General features: G+C 38.5%; 1 protein-coding gene across 1 annotated transcript in view; it reads right to left on the bottom strand.

Moving 5' to 3' along the window:
- The window catches only part of LOC139734127 (macrophage mannose receptor 1-like), a 171,033-nt gene that overhangs the window by 72,218 nt on the left and 82,991 nt on the right, over positions 1-15,824 (bottom strand). Inside the window, exon 5 of the mRNA XM_071644941.1 lies at positions 8,708-8,917. Coding sequence (XP_071501042.1) covers positions 8,708-8,917 — 210 coding nt within the window. The remainder of the gene's footprint in view (positions 1-8,707; positions 8,918-15,824) is intronic.

Below are 15,824 nucleotides of genomic sequence, written 5' to 3'. Positions count from 1 at the left end.
AAGAAATAATCTCACATCCGCATCTGGGAATCTACACCCTACAAGCAATGCTTCTATGTAGATTCCTCATATTTCACATGTTTTATTGTCTTATAAGCTGTACGTGACAATTCATCCAGGCTTTTGTATTGTGATGCTTATGTTTTATGTATTTGTTGAAATGTGGAATATGGAACAATAAAAAACAAAAACAAAAAATGTGAACTACATGTATGTGCATGAGCGCTTTTGTGACATGTGTTTGTGTGATTGAATGTGTGTGTGTGTGTGCGTGTGTGTGTGTGTGTGTGTGTGTGCTTGTGTTGCATCTGTCCTATGTAAATATGTTACTATTATACTTCTTGTTAATATGTTTAAAACTTAATAGTATGTTTTGTTTTACATGTTTATCCGGAACCCTTTTTTACAAGCTCTGCTTCTTTTTTAAGAGCTCATCTTTCATACGGTTGACTACTTTGCCAACACCAGAAAAAAAAGTAGTCATATTCACATCAACACAAAGCAAGATAAGATATTACTTTGGATGCTGAGAAATTTGTTTTTAAAAAAGCGAAAAACAAGAACTCAAAACACATAAAAGGTCACCTTCGCATATTATATATGAGATATTGCGTTGTTGGATGTACACCGGCTTTTATGTACGGCCGTCTCAGTATATATGACAGTCGTCCGATCCAACAATTTCTGCATGCATACAAGTATCAGTAACACAAGGAATATTTTGCAGTTTCATTGAACAGTTCGTGTTGAAAGTGTTTTGTTTTTGTTTGTATTTTAAGCAAGAAGTTGAAAAACTGAGATTCCAGTACTGATTGCCCAATAGTCTTTTTGCATGTTACGAATCCTTGATTTCTTTGATTGTGTGTTTCATTTTGGAAAAGGGATTTTGTTAATTCTCAGACCCAGGGGATGTATTCACGGTATACATGTGCATATTATGTAATTGATTACTAGTAAAGCAGGTGCTAAGGGAAACAATTCGATTTGCATATTACGCGCGGCTGACCGCTCCAGTGTGAACAGCGTGCCACTGCGGCAGAAGTCAGCGGCAAACCGCTGCCGCTGCCGCTGCCGCAAAACCGCTCCAATGTGAACGGCCCTTAATCCTTTCCTGCAAGTTTCATCCAAATCCGTTAACTTCTTTTTGAGTTATTTTGCACACGGACAAACTAACAAACAAACAAAAAAACAAACAAACAAACAAACCAACCAACCAACGGTAACGAAAACATGACCTCCTCAATTGGCGGATGTAATAATGTCTTGATAATAAGAGATGAAGGCAATGGCAGGGGAGGGTGTGGGAGGGGGTAGCCCCCCCCCCCCCCCTCACACACACACACACACAGTAGGGAGATTTTTCATTTTTAGGGTTACCAGCTTGCGATTTTAAGCATACTTACATGCTTTATTTTTTTCTCTTTTTTTGACCAAATAATTGAGGGGGCGCCCCTCCCCCCCCCCTTCCCCCCCACCAACGCTCCGCGGTCCCTGGGCGCGAAGCGGCATTGTCTGTGAGCCGCGTGGCGGCACGCCATTTTTTTTCTTTGCTATTTTGAACCCCCGTAAGTAATGTTTTCCTGGCATCTATTCACGCATGGAGACCATAAAAAAGCAGTCCATGACAACGTCTATTTAGATCAAGTAACAGTTTAATATACAGTTATATCCAGAGTTATCATGTGTTTGGTTATCAACTTAAAAAAAGTTAGGGACATACAAATGTATTATGATGGCGTTTTCCCCAAGGAGGGGGGAGGGGAGGGTAAACCCCCGACCCCCCCCCCCCCCCCCCCCCCGAAGTAGATCCGCCACTGTCGATAGAATATAACCACTCACAGATTCAGGTACTTGTGGGTCCTATTTGGCGCAATCAGACACGGCGCATTGATCGCGATTTTATAGTCGCTTACTCCTGGCCGACCAGACGCTGCGCGTGTGAGACATCGCGACAACAACTTCACGCTGTTTTGGTTTGTATGACGTGTGCATGGAAGTGCAAGTTCGAGTTGGCACACAATGTGCCCTTGTCCAGTTTCTGCCTTACCTGCATGCTAATGAGGGTGTTGGTTCTGAAATGTCCGGCAAAGGACCAAAAGCAATAACTGATGATGATTCCTGATGCTGGTGTTAAAGACAGCTTGTTATTGGGATTTCCTTCTTTCGATTCCCCTTCTCGCCTGTCTGTTTATTTGTTTCATTTTCCCTCCCGATGACCATATTCATTGCATTCATTCATTTACATGCATGATATGAGACTCTCTCACACACGGGATCACTCTGTCATTTTCCTTCTATGAATGATGAACAAAAAGATCCTGCACAAAACCAAGACAAAAACAAAATTATGTACTAACAGCCAATGTTGTGCACTTGTGTCTTGAAGTTCTGGAAGTTTCCATACGCTGCTATTGTTGGAAATATACATTTTTCTGATGCGCGCAGACAGGAATCGAATCCATAATGTGTTCTTCCTTTTGCAAGTGCAAAGTCTTTTCCAGCATTCGACAAAAACTTCTAATATCTATTATATATATATATATATATATATATATATATATATATATATCTGAACCCGAGACCTCCGGATTACTAGACCGGTGCTTTACCGACTGAGCGATAGAAGGCCCTAGTTCGGTGTTCGTCCCAAACCCTTAATTCTCTTTGCTCGTGTGGTCAGAAGCTATAGTGTGTGTATGTGTGCCACACACACACACACACACATTAACCTGACATAAACCCAAAGGATGTAAAATCAACTTTGGAATAAATGCGAGGGATCACCGAAGCGATGCAGCTTTTTATCATTTTGTAATATATTTTGAAACAAAGAAGGGAAAACTGACCAGAAACGAACAATAATCAGTGAAAACTTTGAGCAAAGAAAATGGGTTTTCATCGGGACTCGAACCCGAGACCTCCGGATTACTAGACCGGTGCTCTACCGACTGAGCTACTGAAAGCCCTAATTCGGTGTTCTTACCAAACCCTTAATTCTCTTTGCTCGTGTGGTCAGAAGCTATGGTGTGTGTGTGTATGTGTGCCACACACACACACACACAGAAACAAAGAAGGGAAGATCGTGGTATTTTTGCGTGTTTTATCGACTTCAAACAGTCCCATATGTTTATAGGTAGTAGTACATTTTATGTAGATTATTATTGAACAATTTTGCCCATAAAATGGTATCATTTACACTGAAGATCATGAACGCGACCGAGCCCGAGCGAGCGGAGCGAGGGAAGGGAGGTATGGGAGGAGGATGTCCCCCCTCCCACGGTGAGAACGTTTTGCATTTTGATGTTGTACATGGTGCAATTTGATGCATGTTAAAAAAACAAAACAAAACAAAACAATTTCTTGCATTAATTCTTCCACTGAATGCCATGAATGCGACCGAGCCCGAGCAAGCGGAGTGAGCGAGGGGAAGGGGGGGGGGGGGGGGGTGTCCCCACTCCCACGGTGAGAACTTTTTCATTTTAATGTTGTACATGGTCCAATTTGATGAATGATATTGCGCGTTTTGTCGACTTGAAATAGTCCCACTTGTTATAAGGTAGCAATATATTTCGATGTCGATTAATTATTATCAAACATTTTGGCTATAAAATGGTATTACATAAATAAAATTCTTGTGTAAATTCTTACACTGAACATCAAGAACGCGACCGAACTCGGGGGGGGGGGGGGTGTGGGAGGGGGATGTTCCCCCTCCCACGGTGAGATTTTTTTTTTTTTTTTTGCATTTTGATGTTGTAAATGGTGCAATTTCATGCATATTTTTACGTTTTTTTTTGTCGACATGAGACAGTCCCACTTGTTATATAAGATAGCAATATATTTCGATGTCGATTAATATAAAACAATTTGGCAATTAAATGGTATCATTAATTTTGAATAAACTTCTTGTAATAATTCTTACACTTTAAATAATATCATGATCAGGACCGAATCCGAGCGAGCGGAGCGGGGAGGGGGGGGGGGATGTTGAGAGGAAGGGGAAGGGGATGTTCCCCCTCCCACGGTGAGAACTTTTTGCATTTTGATGTTGTAAATGGTGCAATTTGATGCATGTTTTTGCGCGTTTTATCGACTTGAAACAGTCCCACTTGTTTATGGTAACAGAATATTTTAATGTCGATGATTATTGTGACAATTTGCCTTACATGGTATCATTAAATAAAATTCTTGTATTAATTCTTTCACTGAATGTAATGAACGCGACCGAGCCCGAGTGAGCAGAGCGAGCGGCGGGTGTGTGTGTGTGTGTGTGGGGGGGGGGGGGGGTGTCCCCCCTCCCACGGTGAGAACTTTGTGCATTTTGATGTTGTAAATGGTGCAATTTTGTACATGTTTGGGTGTTTTGTCGACTTGAAAAAGTCCCACTTGTTTAAGGTAGGAGAATATTTTGATGTAGATTGCAATGAACAATTTGCCTATAAACTGGTATTATTTGAATAAACTCATCGAATTAATAATTTTTTACGATGAATAATTATCATGAACGCTGTAAAGCAATTCAAACAGAAAAAGCAAGCACACGAGGGTGTAGAAAGGGGCATTTCTCCTCGCGCACGAAGGTGATTTTGCATTTTCAGACCTGAAATTCAGCGACCTGGTGCAAACTTTTGGTGCAATACTTGGATTTTTTTTCCAGCGTCCCCAAAAGTGTTAAAATCATAGAATTTAGCTCGTATTCCGAGTGTGCACCATCTTTGTGTTATATGCACAAAGTCTAGTGAGGTAGAGCTTAGGGGGAGGGTGTGGGAGGGGGAACACAGGGCGGAGCTTTTGCGTTATTAGAATTGAAATAAAGCGATCTGAAGCACACTTTTTGTGGAAAATTAGGAAATTGTCATTCCCCAAAGTATACTAAGTCTATAAAGGGGACCAAGCAATGGGAGGGTGGCAAGATACGTCTCCCATATTCGAGGGAGTTTTTTTTCAGTTTTAGAACTGAAATCCAACAATCTGGTGTACACTTTTGTTGGAATACCTGGAAATTTGTCAATCAGAGAAGGTGGGAGGGGATAAGGCCTGTTCCCTATTCCCCCTTCCTACACGAGGGAGATTCTGTATTTTCTGATTGTATTTAAACTTTTTGGTGCACACATATTGTGGCATATTTGGAAAACTGTCTATGTTCAAAGTGTAACCACAGTCTACTTGTATGCATAGGGGCGGGGAGGGGGAGGGGACGGGCGAGGAGCGAGAAGACGTGGACGAGTGCTAACACCATCCATCAAGTTTTCTATCAAAAAACGCAAGAAAATTTTCCTCATTTCGGGAATCATTGGGGATCATAATGATATGTTTGCCCCTCCCCTCTTCCCCGTCCGCGCTCCCCGTCCTCCAGGATCGACGCCCCTGCAAACGAGGGTAGAATTCAGATTTTAAAATTCAGATGAAAATATCTCGTAAACACATTTATGATGATATCTGGGAAAATTTTAATCCCAGAAGTGTATACTATTTATTTTTATGGGGGGGGGGGGCGGTGACCCTCCGTTTATTGAAAGTATCTAGATATCTCCTCCCACCCACGGAACATTTGCATTTTTCTTTTTTATCTGAAGTATCAGACTTGGTGCACACTTTAGATGAAACATTTCAAAATTTGTTGATCTAAAGTGTATTAAATAGAAAGGACTGAACGGGGAGGGTATGGAAGGGATTAGGCCTATCCCCCTCTTACGCGAGGGAGATTTTGTATTTTCAGAATTGAAATTCAGCCATCTTTGGGTGAAATATTTAGACAGTTTTCTATCAAAAAAGTAAAAACATTTCCACATCTCGGGAGTTACGAGGAGGAGCAAAATGATATGTTTAATGGGGGAACCATCCCCCTCCATCGACGCCTCTGCATATGAGGGAGCTGTTGTAAAGTGAAAGATCAGCTGTACACTCTTTGCTAAAATATAGGAAATACGTCAATCTCAAAAGTGTATACAAAGTCTATCGAAAGGGACCCAGTAGCGGAGCTTTTGCATATTTATATGATTGCAATTCAACGATCCGGTGCATAGTTCTGACGGTAGTTGGACAATTTTCCACAAAGAAAGTTCGAGATTTGTCCTCATCTCGGGAATTGCTTGGGGGACAAATTATTTGTCTGGCCCCAACATTTAAGTAGGGGCGGGCAAATGCCCCTTTGCCTCCCCCCTCCCGAGATGGATTCGACGCCCCTGATCATCCCTGGGTATGCACATAGATGTATCAGAGTCATCATCGTTTCAGGAATGATTCAGGAAATGGAGGGGGGTTCAATTATGGCGGTAGAGTTTTTGTTATTGTTTGTTTGTTTTCGTACATAATTTGCAGATGGTCCCGACGGCTCGCGTCATAGAATGTGCACATGTAAGCCTATGCTATTTGTCGTTTTCAACGTCTCGACCATACCTTATGTCGATATTACTTCCTTCGCGAGCGAGCGAAGCAAGCGAGCGCTTGAGAAAATTATGTATACATTATCCTACAAGATGGAATACTGTTTAGCTCTGTTACCTGTCTGAAGGCGGGCGTACGAACGTCATGCAATACGCCAAAATTGATACAATCACATTATTTTCTGCTTCCTCAATTTTTTCTCAAATTTCAGGGGGGATGATTGTACAGGCCATCCCCTCTCCTCCATTTCAGGGGGGGGGGGGGGATATATCCCCCATCCCCCCGGGATTTACGCCCATGATCCAGGGTTTCCGAGCAGGTCCCTCCATTAAGGCAGGGGTTGGACACGCATTCTATTTGTGCAGTGCGTAATATTAAAAAAGACTGATTTTGACCATGGTTAAGACTACATTCCGTCTCCATAATGGATTTTCCTAACTATGCTCATTGTTGACATATCCATGAACAGATATCTCATGCTATTTTTCATAACTATCTTTTTTTTTAAAGTAGTACTTTACTCTAATATTACATTCTGTTGGAAAGTTTATCGGTGGTTATGGTCTGAGGATTAAGTCTTGTCACTCCCATAAGTGCACTTCTGTGAAGATTTTTCATGTTCATTTTGCATCACTTCATTATAATAACATAAGCATTCCAAGGAAGGAGAGTTTGATCACGGTCACGTTCAGTTGAATATGAAAATTATGTAATTTAATTAGTTCAAGATGACTTCACCGGTCTTGTGGTTTGCTTGTTTACAAACCTCTGCAAAGTTTGTTTGCTTGTTTGTTATTTGACAAGATTAAAAGGAGGAAAGCTTGAAAGTTCAAAGAGCGGTCATGGTCAGATGATAATTTTGAGGAAAGGAAGGGGCAATGGTTCTACTGTAAAGCTTGAGAAAAAATATTGCTTCGACTCATGTGAGGAATGTAAAAGATACATACCCTCTTCGCACAGCTTTCCGCCAAAGGACCTCGGGCACTTGCAGGTAAAGCCATCCAGAGTTTCCGAGCAGATCCCTCTATTAAGGCAGGGGCTGGGCGCACAGTCTATTTGTGCAGTACGTAATATCAAGATAAACTGATTTTGACCTTGGTTAAGACTACGTTCCGTCTTCATAATAGGTTTTCCAAATAATCATGCTCATTATTGATATATCCATGAACAGATATCTCATGCTATTTTTCATAACTAGTTTTTTAATAGTAGTACTTTACTCTAATATTACATTCTGTAGGAAAATATATAAGTGGGTGTGGTCTAAGGATCAAGTCTTGTCACTCCCATAAATGCACTTCTGTGAAGAATTTTCATTTTTATTGTCATCACTTCATTATAAGAACATAAGTATTCCAAGGATGGAAAGGTCGGTCACGGTCACGTTCACATGAATATCAAATTAATTTTATTTGTTCAACATGACTTCACTGGTCTCGTGGTTTGCTTGTTTGCAAATCTCTACAAAGTTTGTTTGTTTGCTTGCTTGTAATTAGACAAGATTAAAAGGAACAAAGCTTGAAAGTTCAAAGAGCTGTCATGGTCAGATGATAAGTTTGAGGAAAGGAAGGGACAATGGTTCTACTGTAAAGCTTGAGAAAAAAGACATTGCTTCAACTCTTGTCAGGGTTATAGAACTATCACATTAACAAGTTGTTCATAGGCTTAAATGAAAAAAAAAATCCATCGTGACACTGAGTAATCCTAATATCATTCCACCTCTCAGTGCTATGAAACAATATATCATCGCCACACCCTTCCTGTCACATGGAGCGAGTCACAAACGGTTCGTATCAGTTCCCCTATTTGTTACATGCCTGTGTCTAAACATTCTAGAAGTGATCAGTCATCAACTTAAATGCAAAAAGTTAAAGGGATGGTATAGCTCTGGTTGAGACCGAACCTCAGGTTTCTAGCATTCTGGGGAGAGATAATGAGAAACCTTTTGATGAAATATGAAAGAGAATGCAATTCCAAGAGGAATTCAACGTTTATTTGCTGAAAATTGGTTTTGAAATGGCTGAGATACCCAGAACAGGCAATCCTAACAGAACAGAACAGAACAGAACAGAACAGGCAATCAGGCAATCCTAATAAATAGGTGGGACCCACCTTTTATTACGATAATTTTGTTTTGCTTTGTTTTTGGATGTCTCAGCTATTCCAAAACTAATTTTCATCAAATAACATTTGAATTAATCTAAGGATGGTATTCTCTGTATTATTTTACAAATTGTTTCTTTATACCGTGCAAAAAATGTAAAAGGCAAATCCTCACCTATACCAATACTGTACTATTCCTTTAAAAGTTGAATCTTACCTGGATGGGCACAGTACAAATTAGTCTTTCCTCTCGCTGCTTCCGGAACCATGACGTCATACTGAGGATGGTGACGTGGGACATATTTGGGTGTCGACCGGACATAACTCCCTGTCTTCTCGGAGAAGATATAGGGGCAAAGATTTTCCATCTCCATTGGGACATTGGAACAAGTGTCACTTTCAGCAAAGGCGGTCTCCACACAGTAACCTACATCATCAAGAAAATGAACATCTACATTTCAGCGGTAAGATTCTCTATGTCATCAGACATGAAAATATTCACATTGCTGTCATCCTTTCAGAATTCAAAGTAAATACATCCCCCTTATTATAAGTCTCTCCAGATATCCCCATTATAAGACAAAACGTGTCACGAATAAAATTTCTCTCCAACAAGAGCATGCTATATATTCTGTCGAGAATTCAAAACATTCCGCATGAGCAAATGGATGAAGAGCTGTGATTGTTCCTTTGACAGGCGGAGGTTATTTTCTGTTCCCTAACATGCCCATCTGTGTGTCTGTTTGTGTACAAGAAAACTCGAGCACGGCTGAACGAATTTTCATGAAATTCACATCATGTATTCATAATGAGGTAAAAAACCAAACAAAGTTTTGGGACATGAGGTCAAAGGGTATATGATTCATAAAGGATAGAAAATAAGCTTAATCTCCCAATAACTTGCAGTCTGTGTTCATAATTAAGTTAGACACATACAACGAAATTTGGGGTAATGATTTAAGGTCAAATGGCCAAAGTAAACAGGGATCATACAGGACATTGAATGGATTTAATATCTCAACAACCGCAGAACGGAAATCGGGTTTTCACCAAACTTGCAGTGTGTGTTTATAATGAAGTAAGAAAAATAACAATTATGTTCGGGATCATACAGTACATAAAATAAGGTTATTACACTAAGACACTCACACATTTTGCGCAATGAAGTCTAGAAATCATGCTGGTGGTATAGTGTCACTGCCCCGAAAGCAGTGTAGATGACAGGTTCGATTCCCGCTAACATGGCTAGTTTCTTTTTTTTTTTCTTTTTTGGTGTGTTTGTTACAAGATGTAGATCAGTAATTACGATCTGACAAATTTCATCGGGACAGAGAGTAGACGAAATGAAAACAAAGTAATGCCTTGCTTCTTTAGTCCTCTGCTTTATTATCTTTTGTTTTGAAATCATGTCTTTATTCCACTAAATTTGTAAATTATTAGTGAAAAATGAGCAAAGAAAATGCGATTCCAATTAAATTGTAAATTGTCCAATTCAGTATGTTTCCGTTACGATTTACCATAAAGTTGAATATTAGTATGAATTTACTGACGCCTTATTGTTTTTATACCAATTAAAGACTCTTTGTCCAAATATGAATCATTTCATTTCATTTCATATATTTCCATCATTCCACAAGGATAAAAACACATGACATACAAATCAAAATAACATTAACACAGGGTATTGATACATTCACGTACTATACAAATCAGCACAAAGTATACATTTGTACATAATGATGAAAAATGGAATGTACATGAGAAAGCCTTTAAATGGCTTGTAGGACTGTACAAACCTATTAGTGTAAAGAAACATTGATCATTGATCACATTGATCGGGTTTTCATGTCTTTATTTCTGCATAACCTAATCGTGCCATTTGTAGCCTGCTTCCTTTTGCCGCTCAGATGATATACCCAAAAGAGCAAACCTGGGACAGATATCAACTTATCAAAATTTATAGATTATTCAAATATGGGCCTACGATTACATATAACGTAGACATAGACGTGTATAATGAGCATAATCTATAAAATATCATTGCTTTATACAAACCACTTCCTATTACAAATTGCTCATCTTCAAAATTAATGCATAACAATCTTGTATCTATCAATCAATACCTGACTAACTCTTAAAATAGTGCGAAAACTGCCTACCCATATATACTGCTAGGAGAGTTATTACCATAGCAATATGAAGTCGCTTTGAAATCTGCATCTCTGTTTTGAAGGACATTGGCACCCTGAGTGAAGGAGAAAAAAAATCAGATAAAGAATGGATATTGTAATTGGAATTGTATGTTCTTGTATAATCTTTTCATTTTTGAGCACATACTATGTAATTAGGGGCATATGTGCTATGTGTTTTGCCCTATGCAAGCATTATTGTTATTATTAATATTATTATTATTATCATTATTATTGTTATCATTATCATTATTATTATCATTATCATCATCATCATCATCATCATCATTACCACCACTACTACTACTACTACTACTGCTACTATACATTCTGAGTCTACACACGATTAATCACGTTAATGAGTCGTGGAAGGATATAATTATAGCATCCATCGTGGTTTTGTAAATTTGCTACAAACAAAATGAAATTAACGGAAAAGAGAGATGCCTTTGACCAATGAACGTATGCAAAGTTATTGCTGAAATACTGCTCCAACAGCACAGATGTGTGTGATAGAATGTATGGAATATCAAAATCACAATGTTGAGTCCGGCAGGTATAAGACGATCCAAGGCTTCTTCTACATACCCCTAATTATGCTTCGGTGTTGTATTATAATATACGTCATATTCTCACATTACATTAGTACATAGATGCATAGAATATGGTGACAATATTCGAAAGATGGTAATAACAATACTAATAACAATAATAGGAACTATATGGTTGCATTTACCTAGTGTATACTCACTAGGCCAACACTGCCAGGCACCCATTTTCATTTCATTTACTCACTCATTCATTTAATCATTAATTAATTAATTAATTAATTAATTAATTAATTCATTCATTCATTCATTCATTCATTCATTCATTCATCCATTTGTTTCCATATTCAAATGATACAAAACATGTGTTTCAACATAAAAATATGCCTTAGATGTTGACGAGTCCAGGATCCTATCCACTACCCAACTATGCCCTAACGAGAGCAGCGACACAAAGAAAAAAAATCATATCATACCATGCGAGAGTATGATTATGGTGACAAGCACTAATTGCATCTTAGAATTTTTGCTTCATTTCTGTAAAGCTCTATATAGGAGGAGGTGGGAGAGCTTTTGTTGTGGGAGATTAAAGGCAGCCGATCGCCATCCCTAATGGTACGTAAACTCCGAACGACCGAAGTTTGTGCATGCAATTGCGCAATGCTACCACTGAGACAAGTGTGTGTGTGTGTGCGTGTGTGTGTAAGCATCATACACAAACATTGTCACCGCGAGCTACGGTGATTGGAGGAGAGAGGCCAGAAGACGCTGCGGCGTGTGTGTGTGTGTGTGTGTGTGTGCGTGTACGCATCATACACAAATATTGTCACCGCGAGCTGCGGTGATTGGAGGAGAGAGGCCAGAAGACGCGTGGCTCTTTCGGCCTCTCTTCATGTGCATGCGCACTGAGAGTGTGCGTCCATTCGGAAGCTCTCGTGGCTCGCTTTGACCGCCATTTTGGGTTGGGAGATAAGCACAGGGAGCCCTCTTGTAGCCTACCGTACTTTCGCTGACCCATTGAGCCATCGCTATTCTCATTCGGGGGTCACTACATTTGATACAGAATGGAGGAGGCAGCGTGTTGCGTTCGTCTCCGTGCCGCACAAACCACTCGCCACGACTGAGTGTCTTTAATGAGTTGCCGGAGAAATGACATCTCCACTTAGTTTGAAAATATCTGATCCTGGCAAAAACGTTGTTCTTTGTAATCATTACATATAAAATCTATACAAAATGTGTGTGTGTGTGTGTGTGTGTGTGTGTTTCGCAATGTTTTGGAAATCCAGGATTACTAGCAGCTCATTTTTTTTCATTTTTTTTTTTTTTGGGGGGGGGGGGGAGTTAAGGAATCGCTTTTAGGTTGCATGAAAACATCTTTAACAACAACAACAACAGCAACAACAACAACAACCAAAGAGGGATTTTTGTTTCCTCTACCGTTTATTTCTTTAATGTTATGTGGACAGGTTGCTACAGAGTGTGCTAAAATTAGTCTAGACAACACACAGTTGTTTCATGATGCTGTGATTAAATAGCTGCACTAATTCGTCCATTTGCAGATTATTTCAAGTGGAATGTTAAAAAGTTCATGGTAATGTTTTTATTGCAACCATTATAAACTCTTCAAAATACGTTCTGCAATTAAAGATTGATATATTATATTTCTCTTATACCCAGATTATCTTCATTAAATATGACATCATAAGAAAACCTGATTAATTATTTTCAAAATGACACCTCACTTGCTATGATTGGGTGTTCTTGGAATGTGCAAAACAGCTGAGTATGGAGACAGATCAAAAGTGAAAAGTCGCAACAATTCTGCTATTGATAATGTACACTTTGATGAAAACAGGGCACTGGAATAAGCAATGCTGAAATAACAGCACTTTCAAAAGCTCCCATTTCCTAGACATTAGATGACTGTTTGGTCAACCTTTATGTTTAATTTTAATCTGCAGATACTACTGCAGCTTTTAATTCATGGATGAAGCCTGGAATCCAATGATAATCTCACATTGCATGCTTTTCAAGAACATTCCTTCCCTGAAACGACAAAGCAAATGGGAATTACACTGTTTGACATAACGCGTTTGCTCTATTTTGCAACATTTCACATTTGGCCTTTCCTCATACTCAGTCACACTTTGCATTCCAGGAATACCCAATCATAGCAAAAGAGGTGTCATCTTAAAGATGATTAATCAGGCTTTCTTATGTTGTCACATTTGAATGAAATGATATAGTTTTAAGAGAAATATGATACGTCAAATTAGACTTGCAGAACTTTTTTTTGAGGAGTTTATAAAGGTCCACCACAGTTGATTGCAATACCTTTAATTTCATGGCTGTTGTACTCCTCAGCCACTGATTTCATACCTTACATTACGGTTGTTGCATTACATAACAATACACCGTATCATATCTCTCACTTTCATTCAAATTTCCGCATGTCATGAAGTGCATGCATTCTGATTTTTTTTTCAACACAGAAACACAACTCTTTCTACCCCCCCCTCTCTCTCTCTCTCCCTCGTATTACGCTGCACCCACATGTGCTGTTGATTGCAAATGCATAATAATAATAATAATAATAATGACAATAATAATATCAATGATAATGATAATAATAATAACAATAATAATAATACAAACAAAATAATAATAACAATAATAACTATAAAGGAGAACCAATTTAAATGATAACCTAAAGGACCTAAGGCGCCTTTAGGAAGGTTGACAGACAGTTACAATAACAAACAGATTGACAAGAAATAAGCAACAAGAACAAAATGTGCAGACCTGTCCCATAACAACATTCATATCACTTGAGTCTATCAGACATTGCGGTCAGGACCTTATACTTTGTATTGTGATTTCCTCGTTTAGTTAAATAGTAGAAATGCATTGTCCAAAAGGTTACCAATAGAATTAGGTGACCATGCATCACAAAACGAACAAAAAGTCGCACACACTGATTTTGTGTGAGGACTAAAAATAGGTGAAATGGGTCAACCTAGCTGATCTTAACTTTTTCATATTTTCTAAAAGAGCAAGTCTTCTTCTACATTATACTAAAATTTGGGATCATAAAACGTGCAGGAAAGTGTTTTTCTTTTAGCAGTTTATTTGGTATTTCTTTTTTGTATAGAATAGTGTGAATAGGCGTGTCTTTGGTGTCCCCTGTTCATTTCTAAAAAGACCTTGCATACACTCTTCACTTTCAACTGCAATAACTTTTGAGAGGATAATGCTACTGCTTTCAAAGTTGGCATTCATTATGGACAGAATAGGGTATTAAGGCACGCTCAATCTTATTTTAATCTAATAATCCCTTCATTGTTTTTACTCAGGTGGTCTACCCCCTGATTTTGTCCCATTCATCGCACAGCCAGTGCGGATTGGTAAAGATTTATAGCGCTTGAATAGACACTGTACTTCAGGGCCTCTTTTCTCAGTTTACACTTTACCTGAGTGTGTGCTTTCTTTCCAATATTTAGGAGGGCCCATTTGATTTGAGTTTTACATCATTTTAAAGCATAAAGTCTGCTCTTAACTAAAAGTTCAAGTCTGACGACTTTCTCTTCGTTTTGTGATGCCGGGTCACATATAATGTCAATATCAATTTAAGTTTATACACCGCAATTTAACACAATGCACGTAAACTCAGTTCGATCATGTTTGCTAAAGCACAAAGAAAATCTATAATGTAACCCTTCAATAGGCAATCCAAACAAAATTTTGTCAAATGAACAAGTAGGGCCTACAATCATTTACGACCCTATGCCTAAAAGAACTAAGTTATCTTATTTTTCATTTATCTTTTTTCCGACAACAATCTGTGATGCACGAGTACCACAGCACAGTTTCACGTTGGTTGAAAAATATGACTGATTTCTCTCTTTTTTGTTCCTTTAACAACAGAGACAAAATGAAACTACCCTACATTTAGTGAGGAAACACACACATATACACACATAAAACAACAACAACAACAACCAAAAACACTTTTGTATAACTGATAAAACGTTCCAAGCGATGATGTCACGAAATCTCAGATATCAGACAAACACCACAGTTTAACTAAATATCTGGTATTTAATCAATACAAGCTTCTTACCTGTGTTTCCTCAACTCTAGGTCTGCCTCGCGACGCAGTAGGATAAATATCTTTCTTAGAATGATTGACACAGATTAGATCTTCTCAAACGTTATTACACGACATATGTCATTGGCGACGCATCTGAAGGATGAAACAGTTGTGAAGTGGTATTGTCATTTGTAAACAGCTTATGTGTAAGATGTGGCCGATTAGTGAAATATCATTCCGCTCTGACGTTGTAACAAAAAATTGCAGTGAAAAACAGAAGAACAAAAGAAAATGAAGATAAATTTGGTTTTATATTATTTTGATAACTTATGTTATGACTAGCATTTTCCAATAAAAAAAATATTCGATTAGCATGTTTCATTCAAGACAAGAGGACTACATTACACGCGGAAGAACAAAGTTTTTGAACATTTCTGAAAGCAAGTTAACAAGCATTGATATCATCCTATCAAGTAAGAGATAATAAAAACACAATAAATATGTTGA

Source organism: Diadema antillarum, unplaced genomic scaffold (genome assembly GCF_040938485.1).
Source record: "Diadema antillarum isolate AM-2024a unplaced genomic scaffold, OU_Dant_1.0 scf00000025, whole genome shotgun sequence".
NCBI classification, from domain to species: domain Eukaryota; kingdom Metazoa; phylum Echinodermata; class Echinoidea; order Diadematoida; family Diadematidae; genus Diadema; species Diadema antillarum.
Note: the sequence above shows the minus strand (reverse complement) of the source record. Positions and strands in the feature narration are given on the sequence as shown.